Below are 16,896 nucleotides of genomic sequence, written 5' to 3'. Positions count from 1 at the left end.
CCAGACACTACTAAACAATGTGGCTAAAAGTGTGGGGCATTGGGATCACATGGCCTGGCTCAAATCCTGTCCCACCACACATTAGGACTTGTTATTGAACCCCATGTATATTGAACCCCTGTGGACCTCATCTGCACATGGGGGCAATGAGATAACCTACCTTACGGATGTTGTGGAAATGAACTGGAATTGTGTATGAAGCATCTGTGGATAGAACACTTCCTGGAGACTGCAGACACTAGGTAAATGCTGCTCTGGGGTTACCTTCTTATAGCAACTCATTCTTTATAACACACCACCTTTAGAAAAGAATCTGAAGTGAATAGTAAATTTCTGAAGTCCCATTGTTGTGCAGTCATAGCAAGAATGTCTTTAAATAAATTACACTTCTTTCTTGAGTGGATATAATTTACAATTAAAAAAAAATAATTTTGTTTGTTTATCTTTGGATGTGCTGGGTCCTCACTGCTGCGTGGGCTTTTCTCTAGCTGCAATGAGCAGACGCCACTCTTCCTTGCGGAGCACAGGCTTCTCATTGGGTGGCTTCCCTTGTTGTGGAGCATGGACTCTAGGACGTCCAGGCTTCAGTAGTTGAGGCTCTTGGGCTCTAGAGCGCCGGCTCAGTAGTTGGGGCGCACAGCCTTAGTTGCCCCGTGGCATACAGGATCTTCCCAGATCAGGGATCAAACCTGTGTCCCCTGCACTGGCAGCTGGATTCTTTACCACTTTACCAGGGAAGCCCCATAGTTTACGATTTGAAAGGCACAGAAAGGTCTATAAAAGTCTCACTCCACTCCTGTCCTCCAGCCATTCAACCCATTTTCAAGAGCCTGACAGTGCTACGGTAACTAAAGACTTAAAAAAAAAAAAAAATCCCCAAATGGACAAGTGTGAAAATAGCAAAAGAAAGAGGAGAGGAAAGGGTAAGAGAATAGGAGAAGAGGAGGGGGGATTCAGCTGGGGTCCAAACTGCTGAGCTCTCCTGGGCCCCACAGCACCTTGGGCAGTACCCTTGCTTACACTCTTCTCTGAACATTCAGAAAACTAAGATTATGGCATCCAATCCCATCACTTCATGGCAAATAGATGGGAAAACCATGGAAACAGTGACAGACTTTATTTTATTGGGCTGTAAAATCACTGCAGATGGTGACTGCAGCCATAAAATTAAAAGACGCTTGCTCCTTGGAAGAAAAGCTAAGACAATCCTAGACAGTGTATTAAAAGGCAGAGACATTACTTTGCCAACAAAGGTCCATATAGTCAGAGCTATGGTTTTTCCAGTAGTCATGTATGGATATGAGGGCTGGACCATAATGAAGGCTGAATGCTGAAGAATTGATGCTTTTGAACTGTGGTGTTGGAGAAGACTCTTGAGAGTCCCTTGGACTGCAAGGAGATCCAACCAGGCAATCCTAAAGGGTCAGTTCAGTTCAGTCACTCAGTCATGTCTGACTCTTGGTGACCCCATGACTGCAGCACGCCAGGCCTCCCTGTCCATCACCAACTCCCGGAGTTTACTCAAACTCATATCCATTGAGTCGGTGATACCATCCAACCATCTCATCCTCTGTTGTCACATATTCCTCCCGCCTTCAGTCTTTCCCAGCATCAGGGTCTTTTCAAATGCGTTAGCTCTTCACATCAGGTGGCCAAAGTATTGGAGTTTAAGCTTCAAAATTAGTCCTTCCAATGAGTACTCAGGACTGATATCCTTTAGGATGGACTGGTTGGATCTCCTTACAGTCCAAGGGGCTCTCAAAAGTCTTCTTCAACACCACAGTTCAAAAGCATCAATTCTTCGGTGCTCAGCTTTCTTTATAGTCCAACTCTCACATCCATACATGACCCCTGGAAAAACCATAGCCTTGACTAGGCAGACCTTTGTTGGCAAAGTGATGTCTCTGTTTTTAATATGCTGTCTAGGTTGGTCATAGCTTTACTTCCAAGGAGCAAGTGTCTTTTAATTTCATGGCTGCAGTGACCATCTGCAGTGATTTTGGAGCGCAAAAAAGTAAAGTCTGGCACTGTTTCCACTATCTCCCCATCTATTTCCCATGACGTGATGGGACCAAATGCCATGATCTTAGTTTTCTGAATGTTGAGCTATAAGCCAACTTTTTCACTCTCCTCTTTCACTTTCATCAAGAGGCTTTTTAGTTCCTCTTCACTTTCTGCCATAAGGGTGGTGTCGTCTGCATATCTGAGGTTATTGATATTTCTCCTGGCAATCTTGATTCCAGCTTGTGATTCCAGCATTTCTCATGATGTACTCTGCGTATAAGTTAAATAAACAAGTTCACTATATACAGCCTTGACGTACTCCTTTCCCTATTTGGAACCAGTGTGTTGTTCCACGTTCAGTTCTAACTGTTGCTTCCTGACCTGCATACAGGTTTCTCAAGAGGCAGGTCAGGTGGTCTGCTATTCCCATCTCTTTAAGAATTTTTCACAGTTTGTTGTGATCCACACAGTCAAAGGCATAGTCAATAAAGCAGAAGTAGATTGTTTTCTGGAACTCTCTTGCTTTTTTGATGATCCAGCTGATGTTGGCAATTTGATCTCTGGTTCCTCTGCCTTTTCTAAAGCCAGCTTGAACATCTGGAAGTTCATGGTTCACGTATTGTTGAATCCTGGCTTGGAGAATTTTGAGCATTACTTTCCTAGTGTGTGAGATGAGTGCAATTGTGTGGTAGTTTGAGCATTCTTTGGGATTGCCTTTCTTAGGGATTGGAATGAAAACTGACCTTTTCCAGTCCTGTGGCCACTGCTGAGTTTTCCAAATTTGCTGGCATATTGAGTGCAGCACTTTTATAGCATCATCTTTCAGGATTTGAAATAGCTCAGCTGGAATTCCATCACCTCCACTAGCTTTGTTCGTAGTGATGCTTCCTAAGGCCCACTTGACTTCACATTCCAGGATGTCTGGCTCTAGGTGAGTGATCACACCATTGTGATTATCTGGGTCATGAAGATCCTTTTTGTACAATTCCTCTGTGTATTCTTTGCACCTCTTCTTAGTATCTTCTGCTTCTGTTAGGTCCATACCATTTCTGTCCTTTATTCTTTGCATGAACTGTTCCCTTAGTATCTCTAATTTTCTTGAAGAGCTCTCTAATCTTTCCCATTCTGTTGTTTTCCTCTATTTCTTTGCATTGATCGCTGAGGAAGGCTTTCTTGTCTCTCCTTGCTTTTCGTTGGAACTCTGCATTTAAATGGGTATATCTTTCCTTTTCTCCTTTGCTTTTTGCTTCTCTTCTTTTGACGGCTATTTGTAAGACCTCCTCAGACAGCCATTTTGCTTTTTTGCCTTTCTTTTTCTTGGGATATCCTAAAGGATATCAATCCTGAATGTTCATTGGAAGGACTGATGCTGAAGCTGAAGCTCCAATACTTTGGCCACCTGATGCAGAGAGCCAACTCATTGGAAAAGACCCTGATGCTGGGAGAAATTGAAGGCAAGGAAAGGGGATGACAGAAGATGAGATGGTTGGATGGCATCACCAGCTCAGCAGATACAGGTTTGAGCAAGCTCCAGGAGATGGTGAAGGACAGGGAAGCCTGGCACGCTGCAGTCCATGGGGTGGCAAAGAGTCGGACTTGACCGAGTGACTGAACAGCGACACCCCTCTCAGAGCACCCCATAATGTGCCCACCCCTGGGGCTCCCCGCAGAGCTGCTCAGCCTTTTCTGTCTTAGAGGCATGGCGGGTGGCTTCCTGGCCTGTGCCCCAGTGTGGACACTGGCAAGCTGACTTTACCCCATGGGGGTGTGCTCAGGTTAGATGAGACTTCTGTGTTGTCTGAATGCAAACCTTTGAGGTATTCTGGAAGATTCAGGAAGAGTCTAGAAGTTGAACTCCTTGGCTTCTCAGAACACCTGTATCCTAAACTGATTCCCTTCCCAAGGAGTTGCTGCGAGGCTCTGGTTGTTTTCTGTGTTCAATCTTTTGGCGCCCTTGAAGAGTTGTGTTTGGTCAGAAAGTTCTGAGGCCTTAAGAAATCACTTTAAATGGTAAATCTGAGACAGTTGTGGAGAATGATAGGAACTTTTACTCTGCAGAGTTAGTTTTCCCATTCTAGTTTAAATGGAAACCTGGGATGGCAAATATTTACAGTTTCTGGCATTATTTTTAAGTATTTTTGTATCTCTATATTGACGTCACCCCAGTTTCAGTCCTTTGTTCTGGTTGCTACCTGGGGTTCAAGAGTAATTCAGTTTTGTCCTACCAACCTCCTGCTTATCAAGAATGTTTATTTCCTTTTTGTCCAGCCAAATTCAGTTTTTCTTTTGAAACCTAACATAAAGTCTTTTTTCTCCTTGGATCCACACTAATTATAATACTTCCCTTCTCACCTCCTGTGGTACTTATACAAAGAAACTGCGGCTTAAGGAAGGGTTACGCTCCAGACATTCCGTTTTGAGTAATTGGAAAGTACGCTAGAAATTGAAATGCATTTTCCCATTAAAAATAATAATTAGGCTCCCACAAGGGCTATTTAAAAAGTGACAACATAGGACTTAGAGAACTTTATTAATACAGAGAAGGTGAAAAGTAAAGTGGACTGCTGTGTGAACCTCTTGGGTCCAACAATTTACCGTATTCACTTACTCACCCTCTCTGTCCAGCCGTCCATCCATCCATCCACTTACCTACTTTTTTTGGCTGAACTCTTTGAAATCAAGTTGTAGACAGTGTTGCATTTCACCTAAATCCCTCTGCTATCATTTTGTAGGACTGAGGACTTCCTTCCACATAACCACAACACCATCATCATAGCTAAGAAAATAAACAGTAAGTCTGTAATACCATTTAATCCATTTTCCTGTTGTCCTCATTAGCCTTTATTGCTGTTTTAGAATTTTTATTGTTTAAAATCTGGAACCAGGTTGCCATCAGGTTTACAAACCTCATTTTGTCTTATTATTTCTAACAAAAGCTCTTTGAAGCCACATTTAGCCAAGTGCTGGGGGAGGCAAGTAGCTTTCCTGGTGAGCGTTCCTGGTATGTTGAATTCTTGGGTACTTCCTCCTCCCTGATTTTCTCTCCCATGCTTAATGCCTGTCTCTGGATCCTGGGGTGCTCCTGCTGCCCTGAGCACTCCATGTTAGCACCCTCCAGGGTGCATCTGGGGCTTCCCTGGTAGCTCAGATGGTGAAGAATCTGCCTGTAATGCAGGAGACCCTGGTTCGATTCCTGGGTCAGGAAGATCCCCTGGAGAAGGGATAGAAGGTATTCTCCAAGAAGAATATCCACTCCAGTATTCTTGCCTGGAGAATCCCATGGACAGAGGAGCGTGGTGGGCTACAGTCCGTGGGGTCACAAGGAGTCAGACACGACTGAGCGACGAAGCCCAGCGCAGATGCAGCTGGTCTCTCACGGGTATGAGCAGAAACCTCAGAGCCAGCTGCGTTTTTCAAGGGACCTCTTAGCCAAACGCACGTGTCAGTCAGGGGTTCACAGCTAGACATTGCTGATTTATGCATGTTTTTCTGAGGAAGGCTTTCTGGGCCTCCATCTGTTCCTATAGTGGGTTTTGTTGTCCAGAATCAAGCGCAGCAGAAGCCAACACAACACGGTGAAGGAATTGTCCTCCAGTTAAAAATAAAAAAGTGAAATTGAAAAAGAGAATCTTCCAGTATCAAGGTAGTGTTTCAAGCAATTCAGCAAGGTAAAGGTAACTGAATGGCTGTGCTCGTTGGGAGGGATTTTGTGTCATGGGTGAGTGGACTCTGGGTGGTGGGTCCTGTCTGGGTTTCCCCTTTCTGTCTTGTCACAGCTGTGGAGGGGGCGAGGGGGGTGTAGCAGCTGTCTATCTGGGAGGCCTTTGGAAACTGGTAGCTGCCTGAAGTTTCACTACAAAGTTTAGGGCTTATTTATATACTGAAGTTCATTGTGTTTCAATTTCCATATATGCTCATTTGTTCTCTTCATACATTTTAAGCTTTTAAGATTTGGGCAAATGCTGTATCTTGGTCAGTGGTGCTGGGGGTGGGGGTGTCTCTTAAGCTAAGCGCTCCATGGCCTTGGTTATCTCTGTAGCCAAAAATAGAAATAATTGGGAATGATTTTATTTTGTAGAATCTGCTTTGCATTCTGCCCTTTCATTATGTACATAATTGATTTAACTGTGTTTCAACAATTAGCTTAATAAAGGAGGTTGTTTTTCAGGAGCTAATAGATCTTAGCTCAGCCGGAGTAGGGTTGAGAGGCCGTGTGTGAGCTGGCTCTGAGCATTGTCCTGAAACGAGATCTGCTTGGCTTTTCCTCCAGGCGGTTACTTGTTTCCAGCCGTGTGACCCCGGGCAAGTGACAGACCCTCCCCCACCTCCAGTTCCTCTCTCTAATGAATACGCACCTCATAGGATTGTGACCCTCGAACACCCTTGAGCCCCGTGGCCCAAGCCCCTTTGAGAGGTCTCATCGAGTATATTCATATTTGTGCAGCAGACTCTGGAGTAGAGTTTGTAAATAGCCTCATATCAGATCAAGTTTGGCTACCAGTGAGTTTGGCAGATTGAGTTTTGCTGTGAAATGCGGTAGAAGACTTCTTATCTTTAGAATTTGGGGGATTTTGCCTTGTGGACACAGGAGGGTAGGTTTGTGTGGTCTACCAACCCAGAGGGAATTGTGGATGGAGCTGAAGAAGGTTGAGTATGGAGTGTCAGGAACCAGGGACATGGGCACCAGCACATAATATTCTATTTGACCAGGCTGAGGCACAGAGAGGTGAATCACAGAGGCAGCCAGGGAAAAGCTGGTGGAAGAAAAACCCCTTTAGAGAAATGCAGATTTTGCCCTCCTAGTCAGTGATGTAGTCCAAAAATAGGCTGCTTTTGGGTCCTGTGATTTGAATGTCTTTGCTGGAAAAAAAAAAAAATTAGGGTGTGTGAGTGTGTTTAAAAGCAATGTTCCAACCAAGCTGGGTAGGCTATCTACTTTCCAGCCAAGTCCTTTTCTCCCATCACAGAGTTGTTGGGTCACCGAAGCTTCTGAGAACGTACCCCTTTCCTGATAGACTTGCTATCAGAACCATCAAAATGCTCTTGGCCCTGGCTGGAATGAAGCTGCTTGGGAGGAGTCATGAGGGCTTCCTTATCTGGAGTCTCAGGCTATCACCGTCTTCCCCGTTATTTTAGCAACCCTTACGTTACGCCCACTGGGTTTGAGGAATGCCATTTCTGCGCCATTGCTTCTCAGCTCCTGTTACCATTGGGGTCAGTTGGAAACTTAAGTATTACTTGGAAACCAGGCTAGAAAACTGCTTTTGATTTTGGGGGGTTGACTTTGAGCCATTCCTCATACCTCTTCCTCCGTTTCATGCCTTCTTTTGTGACTTTGTCAACAGGATCTTGGCAAAACTCAATACTAATGTGTCCTCAAAATGCAGTGAATTAAGACAATGTGATTGGGTCTAGGAAAAACGCAAAGGATTTTGACAACCCCTTTTGTTGGACATGAATTACTTGTGATGTTATGGAAGGGAGTCATGTTTATCAGTAAGAGCTGAGACACTCCCCGTTTCAATGGCTGTTGGTGTGTGTGGAGGATACTAAAGATACTAAAGATGAGGTGATGGGCTTGTTTTGAAGAGGCTGAGGGACCTAAGGTTGTGGCCTGTATAAGATGAGCTGTGATTTGGGAATTGGGTGGGAGCTCAGAGATGGAGGACAGATTCAGTTTTACACTTGTTCATCCAGGAAACTGCCCTGAGGTCTGGTAGTAGGCATTTTCAAAGCATCCTACTTCCTGCTGTGCTAATTGGAACTCAGTTTTGAGACCTGGGGAGCCTTTGGCCTCAGTTGTGAAATATGAGAGCAAAGCAGCATTTCGCATTTTAACAGAAGAGTTGGTAAATGATGACCTCAGGGCAGGGAGGAGGAAGCAGCGTCCATGCAGGCAGGATCCAGACTGCCGGGCATGAATCTAGGTGCTGCCGTGTAGTAGCAACGTGACCTTGAGAAGACTGTGAGCCTTCTGTGCTTCCTTTCCCATCTGTAGCATGGGGAGAATACCCGTAGCTGTGGCCGAAGTTTGCTTTGAAGAGTCAATGCTTAGCTTAGCGGTGGCTTGTAAATGCTCCATAAGTGTGCTGGTGGTAGTTCTTGTTGGTAGTAACAGAGGAGTAACAGACCAGTCTGAGCTAGACTTCCAGCACTTCTAGACCTCTTCTACCTTAAACCAACCTCTTCCTTCCTCTGTTCTGGCCTGCACTCCTTTCTCACCCTGATCCCTGGTGTCTAATTCCCTTGGGTCTCTTGTTTTTCTTCCCTGCTCTGGTGGCCCTCCCGCATGGGTTAGCCCAGGTGCAGATTTGGGGTGTCCATCTCAGCTGTGCCCCGAATGCCTTTGCAGTCCTCTCCCATTCCTGCAGACCCTCCACTAAGCCTCACCATCCCCACAGGCCCCTTATTCTTCCCTGGGGTCTCAACAGATGCCATCTCTTACCTTCAGAGACAGCGGAGGCTCCCATTTGTGGTCCTTCCGCCCACCCTAAAGGACTCCCTCGTGGACCCCCTGCCTCTGGAGGACAAGGTGTCCTTTTACCTGTTCGAGTTTTTAATCCACCTCCTTCCTTACGGAAACCATCTCCTCCAGGTCCTCAAGGTCATCACTCTACACACCGTCTCAGACTCTCCTTTTGGCTCCTTTTCTGCTGCCTGTAAAGAAACACTCTGCTTTCAGTCATTAAAAAAAAATTGCAGGGATTTCCTTGGCAGTCCAGTGGTTAGGACCTCACGCGTTTACTGCCGGGGCCCGGCCCAACCCTAGGCTGGGGAACTTCAGATCCCGTGTGCCATGCAGTGCAGCTGGGAAAAAAAAAAATTCAAAAAGGCAAAGAAAAATTTCTTCCCCTCATGCTGAAGGTGAACTCCCTTACCCTTAATGCTCAGATCGAGCTTCTCGAAAGAGCAAGCTGAGCTGTTTCTGCGCCTCAGCCCAGGGAATCTAGTCTTCCCTTCTGTCTATGAAAAACCGCTCCCTCCAAGGCCATAAAGATCTCCCACTGAATGGTGTTTCTTCCCTGTTTTACTGTATTTATTTTTTCATTTTATATATGATGTATGTATGTGTTTTAGGATTTTACTTCAAGAAACTATGGAGAAATAGGTAGCAAAGCACAAGGAGATAGTTAAAAAAAAAAATTCCAAGTTGCTTCCTAAGTCAGCAATTAAAGATTTTCCATGTGTTCTTATGCAAACTTCTACGTGGCCCAATTTGTCTTCAGTTTTTCTCAATTCTCTTTAGAAAGATTCTTCTTAGGGTGTTTCTTTTTTCTTTTTATTTGTTTATTTTATTTTATTTTTTACTGTGGTAAGAACACTTAAAATGAGAATTACCCTCTTAACAAATTTTTAAGTGCACAATGCAGTATTGTTAGCTAAGGGCACAATGCCATCCAGCAAATATCTGGGATTTATTCATCTTGCATAACTGAAACTTTATCCCCATTGAATAGCAGTACCGTTTCTCCCTGCCCCTGGCTCCTGGAAACCACCATGCTGCTCATTCTGTGAATCTGACTGTTTTAGATAATCTCATATAAGTGGAATCATGCAGTAATCATCCTTCTGCGACTGGCTTGTTTCACTTGGCCTGATGTCTTCTTGAGAGTCCCTTGGACTGCAAGGAGATCAAACTAGTCAATCTTAAAGGAAATCAACCCTGAATTATTGATTGGAAGGACTGATGCGGAAGCGGAAGCTCCAATATTTTGGCTACCTGATGTGAAGAACTGACTCATTTGAAAAGACCCTGATGCTGGGACAGATTAAAGACAGGAGGAGAAGGGGACCACAGAGGAAGAGATGGCTGGATGGCATCACTGACTTCGGGGACATGAGTTTGAGCAAACTCCAGGAGACAGTGGAGGACAGGGAAGCCTGGTGTGCTGCAGTCTGTGGGGTTGCAAAGAGACGGAGATGAGTTAGTAACTGAACAACACCCACAACAATGACAACAATGTCTTCTAGTCCATTTTTGTTGCCTTTATGGTGAGCTTTCCTCCTTTTTAAAAAAGCTGAATGGGATCTGATTATATGTACATGTCACATTTCTTTATCAGCTCAAAGATCTGAACATTTAGGTTGTTCCTTTGGTGTGGCTACCGTAAATAATGCTGTGAAGAGCGTGACAGTGCAAATCTGTCTTCAAGATCCTATTTCAGTTCTCTTGGATAGACACCCAGAAATGGGGCTGCTGGGTCACGTGGTAATTCTATTCTTCTTGTTGTTGTTGTTTTGAGAAACCTCTATTTTACACAGTGGCTGCACCATTTTACATTTCCTTCCTATTTTAGTTGCTCTCTCCTGAAGCATCTCACCTAGCTGGCTGCTCATTCCTTCTGGAAACTCCTTCTGTGTTCCAAGCTAGAGTCCTGGCTTCTCTTCCTAGTTCCTCATGGAGTGGATCCAGTTGCTCAGTGGGTCTTTCCATTTGAGGGGCCCCTGCTTACCTCTGTCACTACATGTTCAAAACTACACATGGAGTTTTGTCTTCTCTGTGCAAGTACAGAAGCGTATATGCTAATACATGCTAGGGCCCCTGTAACAAAACACCACACACTGGGTGACTTAAAAAGGAGCAATTCTTGTCTTATTGTTCTGGAGGCTGGAACTCCGAGATGAGGCCAGCAGGGCTGCTCTTTCTGAGGGCTGTGAGGATCTGTCTGTTCCACGTTTCTGTTGTGGATTCTGGTGGTTTGCTGGCAATCCTGGTGTTGCTCGGCTTCTCCAAAGCATCACTCTAATCTCTGTCTTCACGTGATGTTTTCGCTTTGTGCTCGTCTGCCTCCAAATTTCCTTTTTTTTTTTTTTAAAGGACAACAGCCACGTGGGACTAGGGTCTACCCTAAACATTTCATTTTAACTCGATTACCTTTGTAAAAAGAACCCGTGTCCTAATATGGTCACGTTCTCAGGTGCTTGGGGTTAGGACTTCCACACATGTATTGGGCATGGGGCAAAATTCAACCCATAGCACCATTCAAACTTGATTTTTTTTCCCAGATATTTTTCATCTGAGTGAATGGCACCAGTGTTCACTGTGTTACTCATGCAGATGCTTGGGCGTCATCCTTATCAAGTCACTTGCACTTCTGTTACCTTAGGGTCCAGAGGTTACAGAATTTGGAAGCACGATTTTGAAATAGGAACCATAGGATCCAACAGGTTTACAAAGGGATCAGTGATCTATGACTCAAATGGCTCACAACCTCTGCTCTGTATCTTTTTTTTTCTTTAAAGTGTCTACCGCCTTGGTACGTATGTAGTACATATGTAAGAATTTTTAAAAATTACAGAAAAGCATAGAAATATAATTAATCATTAACCTATTATCCAATTACCAAGAATCACTTACTACTTTGGTTATTTCTTTGTGTAGTTTATACCTTCATGTACTTTTTTTTTTTTTTTACTAGTTTGATCCTACAGTATGTACAGTTTTTGAATCCATCTTTTAAAATTCAATATTAGATTATAAGTATGTCCCTATATCTTCACAAAATCTTCATGAATAGTTTTAAATGGTGCATATTATTCCATCAAATGGATAGACAATGGTTGACTTAGATACTTTATTATTATCCCATTGTCAAACATGCAGTTGTTGCTGTTTTTTTGACTTTTTATAAATAATGTTACAACAACCTTTGCTATCGATTTGGACTCAGTGTTTTTCAGAATTCAGATATGAATCAGCTAAGGATGAAGAAAAAAAGATAGACATGGTGTCTCTAAGCAGATTATTAGTGTAAATTGAAGAAACATTAAGCCTACCTAAGTTAACCAGTATCTTAGGCATTAATTGTGAATAGTTACTTTGTGATTTGAAAGTTATTTTTAAATTGCTGAGGTAGCTAACAGAGATTCTCCAGTCAACATTTTGCTCTTTAATGATTCTTTGTAGTCTAAACAGGGCTGTACAATATAACTTCTTGTTGTTCACTGGTTCAGTCGCCTCTGACTCTTTGCGACCCCATGAACTGCAGGAGGCCCAGCTTCCCTGTCTTTCACCATCTCCTGAGTTCGCTTGAACTCATGTCCATTGAGTCGGTGATGCCGTCCAATCATCTCAGCCTCTGTCACTGCTTCTCCTCTTGCCCTCAATCTTTCCCAGCATCAGGGTCTTTTTCAATGAGTCAGCTCTTTGCATCAGGTGGCCAAAGTATTGGAGCTTCAGCTTCAGCATCAGTCCTTCCAATGAATATTCAGGGTTGATTTTCTTTAGGATTGATTGGTTTGATCTCCTTGCTGTCCAAGGGACTCTCAAGAGTTTTCTCCAGCACCACACTTCGAAAGCACCAATTCTTCAGTGCTCAGCTTTCTTTATGGTCCAACTCTCACATCCATACATGACCACTGGAAAGACTATAGCTTTGACTGTATGTACCTTTGTCAGCAAAGTGATGTCTCTGGTTTTTAATACGCTGTCTAGGTTTGTCATAGCTTTTCTTCCAAGGAGCAAGCATCTTTTAATTTTGTGGCTGCAGTCACCATATGCAGTGATTTTGGAGCCCAAGAAAATAAAATCTGCCACTGTTCCCACTTTTTCCCCACTTTTTGTCATGGAGTGATGGGAACGGAGGCCATGATCTTTGCTTTTTGAATGTTGAGCTTTAAGCCAGCTTTTCACTCTCCTCTTTTACCTTTATCAAGAGGCTCTTGGGAAGATGGAAATGTTCTTTATCTGACCTGTCTAATATGAACCAGTTAGCCACATATGACTGTTGAAATGTGGTTAGTCCACCTAAGGAACTGAATTTTAAATTTTATCTATTTTTAATTGACTTAAATTTAAATTGCTATTTGTGGTTAGTGATTACGGTATTGGGTAGTTCAGTTTTATCAGGATAATAACTAGACACTTCTATATGCTGTGCTTAGTCACTCAGTCATGTCTGACTCTTTGCAACTCCATGGAATGTAGCCCAACAGGTTGCTCTGTCCATGGGGATTCTCTAGGCAAGAATACTGGAGTGGGTTGCCATGCCCTCCTCCAGGGGATCTTCCCAACCCAGGGTTCGAACCCAGGTTTTCTGCATTGCAGGTGGATTCTTTACCACCTGAGTGCAGGGAAGCCCAAGAATAAACACTCTAATAGTGCTTATCTTTTCCTAAATACTCTAAGTGCTTTACACATTAATGTGTGTGATCCTCACTATGAATTTAACAAATAGTCTCCCAGTTACTTGGCTATATAAAAAATTGCCACAAAACTTAGTGGCTTAAAACAATGACTGCCAAAGAATTTGGGGCCACGTTTTGAAACCATTGTAGAAAGGTACAATCGTTTTGATTCCATTTTACAGATGAGGAAATTGAGAACAGAGCAGTTAAAAAACTTATTCAAGGTGACATGCCTAGTTAGTGGCCAAGCAATTATTTATGCTAGGCAGTCTGACCTTTCAGCTACAGTGCATCTCTGTAATTCATGTTTCACTAATTTAATTTAGAGTCATATCTTCCTCAGCTTTTTCCATGGTGTGATAATTATGAGATTAAATGACTGACACCTGTCTGTAAATCACAAACTTTCAATTCATAGTATTTTCAAGTGTTTCCTAGAGGTCAAATTAATGATGAACACACATTCTTAACCACCTGATTCAGGATGAGCTGCTTGGTTTCAATTCTGAGCCCCCGTTTTCGTTCCTGTTTCTGCTGCTCCCTAAACAGAATTTACCACTTCCAGATCGAAACCGACCATGATTCTGAGTAAAACTCTTTCAGTCTTAACATGTTGCCTGCTTTATCTATTCCTGTTGCATGGAATATGTTTTTTAAAAGGAATTAATAAATAAAATGCTTAGAATTACTAAGGGCTTGGAGAGCTTAAAAAAAAAAATGACCCCAAGGTGGCCCCGATTATGAGTAGCAGGGTCAGGATAGGAGCTCAAGCCCATGTGCCTGTCCTGCTGGACCTGCCAGCCTCTGCCTGGCCTGTGGTTTTGGAAACAGCTTCACATTTAACAGGAACATTTCCCAAGGTTGTCAGATGTTCCTTGTCTCCAGTAGACATCTGATGCGGCTGTGTATGTTTCTTCCTCAGATCATAGCGGCAGCCATCCGTTACCCTCCAAAACCGAGACGACGCCCTCGCCCACGAACAACACTGGGAATGGACACCCGGAATATATCGCGTATGCCCTTGTCCCTGTGTTCTTCGTCATGGGTCTCTTTGGCGTCCTCATTTGCCACCTGCTTAAGAAGAAGGGCTATCGATGTACAACAGAAGCTGAGCAAGATGTCGAAGGAGAAAAGGTTGAAAAGATAGGTAAAAATATGGATTTTTTTTTTTTGTGGGAATGTGAGTGCAGACAATTTTTTAATAAGAAATGAGTCATGTATGTTTTCTGTCTCTGTAAGGCAAATGATCCATCTTTTTTCATCAAAATATATTTGATGTAATAACATTATGTAAATTTAAAGTGTGCAACACGTTATTCTGGTGCATTTATATATTGTAATATGATTACCGTTGTAGTGATGTTTAACACCTCTATCACATAATTGTCAGTTGTTTTTAGGGTAGGAATCATTCAATTGTAGTCTCTCTCCAAGTTTGATAATTATAGTACAGAAAAGGCAGAGGAACCAGTGATCAAATTGCCAACATCTGTTAGATCATAGCAAAAGAGAATTCCAGAAAAACATCTATTTCTTCTCATTGACTACTTGATCAATGGATCTTCTTTATCCATTTATTCTTTGATGGACATTAGGATGTTTCCATATCTTGGCTAGTTTGAATAATTCTGCAGTAAACATAGGAGTGCATATATCTTTCCACTTTCACTTCCTGTTTTCATTTCCTTTGGGTATGTACCCAGAAATGGAATTGCTGGATCATATGATCTATTTTTAATTTTTTGAGGAATGTCCATATTATTTTCCATAGCGGCAGTTCCAATTTATGTTTCCACCAACTGTGCACAAGGGTTCCCTTTTCTCTATACCCCCAGCAATACTTTTACAAAATGATCCATCTTAAAGGCAGATACTGTGGTGTAGCATCATTGTAAATATTATAGGAACCACACCTAGAGTTAGAAACTTTGTTTTCATTTATTAAATAACTACTAAGTCATTTACTCTTATTTATCTTGTGGCCTTAGACAAGTTAATATGCTCTAAATCACCGCTATGTTTAACTTAAATTTAATTTTATTAATTTAATTAAAATTTTAATTTAAACGAGGATAGTAATCTTCACCTTGTAAGAGTATTGTGAAATTAGAGAGAAGATACATTTGGTGTTTGTCACAAATGGCACTCAGTATATTTTAACCACTGGGCTTCCTGGCTCAGATGGTGAAGAATCCACCTGCAGTCCTGGTAGACACAGGAGACTAGGGTTGGGTCCCTGAGTCGGGAAGATCCCCTGGAAAAGGGCGTGGCTACCCACTCCAATATTCTTGCCTGGGAAATCCCATGGACAGAGGAGCCTGTCGGGCTACAGTCCATAGGATCACAAAGAGCTGGACACGACTGAGCACCTAACACTTTGACTTCTTTCATATAGTAACCCTTACTGTTGCAGTTGAATTAGATTCTAATAAGAAGAATAGGAAAACTGAATAGGTTGCGCCATTTTTGTGCTGCTACTTTTGCTGGGGGAGTTAATCTTTTAAAATCTATTTGGTAGTGCAAAAGTAATTGTGGTTTTGCATTGTTGAACTTTGCCATTTGATATTGGAATACTTTCTTCAACATGGTTATGTTATACATCATTTTAATGTGTATGTTTTATGTTTTTTGCTAATGAATTATTACTTGCTGCTTATTTTATATGTATTTTAGACTATGGAAATGATGTTAGACAGAAAATTTTCTTATTTGAGTTCAAAATGGGTCAGAAAGCAGTGGAGACAACTCATAACATCAACAACGCATTTGGCCCAGGAACTGCTAATGAATGTACAGTGCAGTGGTGGTTCCAGAAATTTTGCAAAGGAGATGAGAGCCTTGAAGATGAGGAGTGCAGTGGCCAGCCATCTGAAGTTCACAACAACCGATTGAGAAGATCTTTGAAGCTGATTCTCTTACAACTACAGGAGAAGTTGCTGAAGAATTCAATGTTGACCATTCTATGTTGTTTGGTATTTTGAAGCAAATTGGAAAGGCAAAAAAGCTTGATGGGGGGGGGGCCTCATGAGCTGACCGCAAATCAAAAAAAACCTGTCATTTTGAAGTGTCATCCTCTCTTATTCTATGCAACAATGACAAACCATTTCTCAATCAGATTGTGACATGCGATGAAAAGTGGATTTTATACAACAAGCAGAGACAACCAGCTCAGTGTTTGAATGGAGAAGACACTCCAAAGCACTTCCTGAAGCCAAACTTCCACCAAAAAAAGGTCATGGTCACTGTCTGGTGGTCTTCGGTCTGTCTGATCCACTACAGCTTTCTGAATCCCGGAAAAACTATTAATCTGAGAAGTATTCTCAGAAAATTGATGAGATGCACTGAAAACTGATGTGTGCAGCTGACATTGGTCAACAAAAAAGATACAGTTTTTCCCACAACAACACCCGATTTTACGTTGCACAACTAGCGCTTCAAAAGTTGAATGAATTGGGCTATAAAGGTTTGTCTCATCTGCCATATTGCCAAGTAGCCAACTAACTACTGCTGCTTCAAGCATCTTGACAACTTTTTGCAGGGAAAATGAAAATGCTTTCACAACCAACAGGAGGTAGAAAATGCTTTCCAAGAGTTCATCAAATCCCGTAGCACGGATTTTTATGGTACAAGAATAAACAAGCTTATTCCTCTTTGGCAAAAATATTTTGAGTGTAATGGCTCCTATTTTGATTACTAAAGATGTGTTTGAGCCTAGTTATAATGATTTAAAATCAGGGTCCAAAACTGTAATTACTATTGCCCCAA

At 42.4% G+C, this 16,896-nt stretch overlaps 1 protein-coding gene across 1 annotated transcript in view; it reads left to right on the top strand.

Moving 5' to 3' along the window:
• RELL1 (RELT like 1) overlaps positions 1-16,896 on the top strand; it is a 73,503-nt gene that overhangs the window by 23,565 nt on the left and 33,042 nt on the right. The window contains exon 2 of the mRNA XM_061164539.1: positions 14,054-14,278. Coding sequence (XP_061020522.1) covers positions 14,054-14,278 — 225 coding nt within the window. The remainder of the gene's footprint in view (positions 1-14,053; positions 14,279-16,896) is intronic.

Source organism: Dama dama, chromosome 17 (assembly GCF_033118175.1).
Source record: "Dama dama isolate Ldn47 chromosome 17, ASM3311817v1, whole genome shotgun sequence".
Lineage (NCBI taxonomy): Eukaryota > Metazoa > Chordata > Mammalia > Artiodactyla > Cervidae > Dama > Dama dama.
The sequence above is the reverse complement of the archived record's forward strand: the minus strand, read 5'-3'. Positions and strand labels throughout refer to the sequence as shown.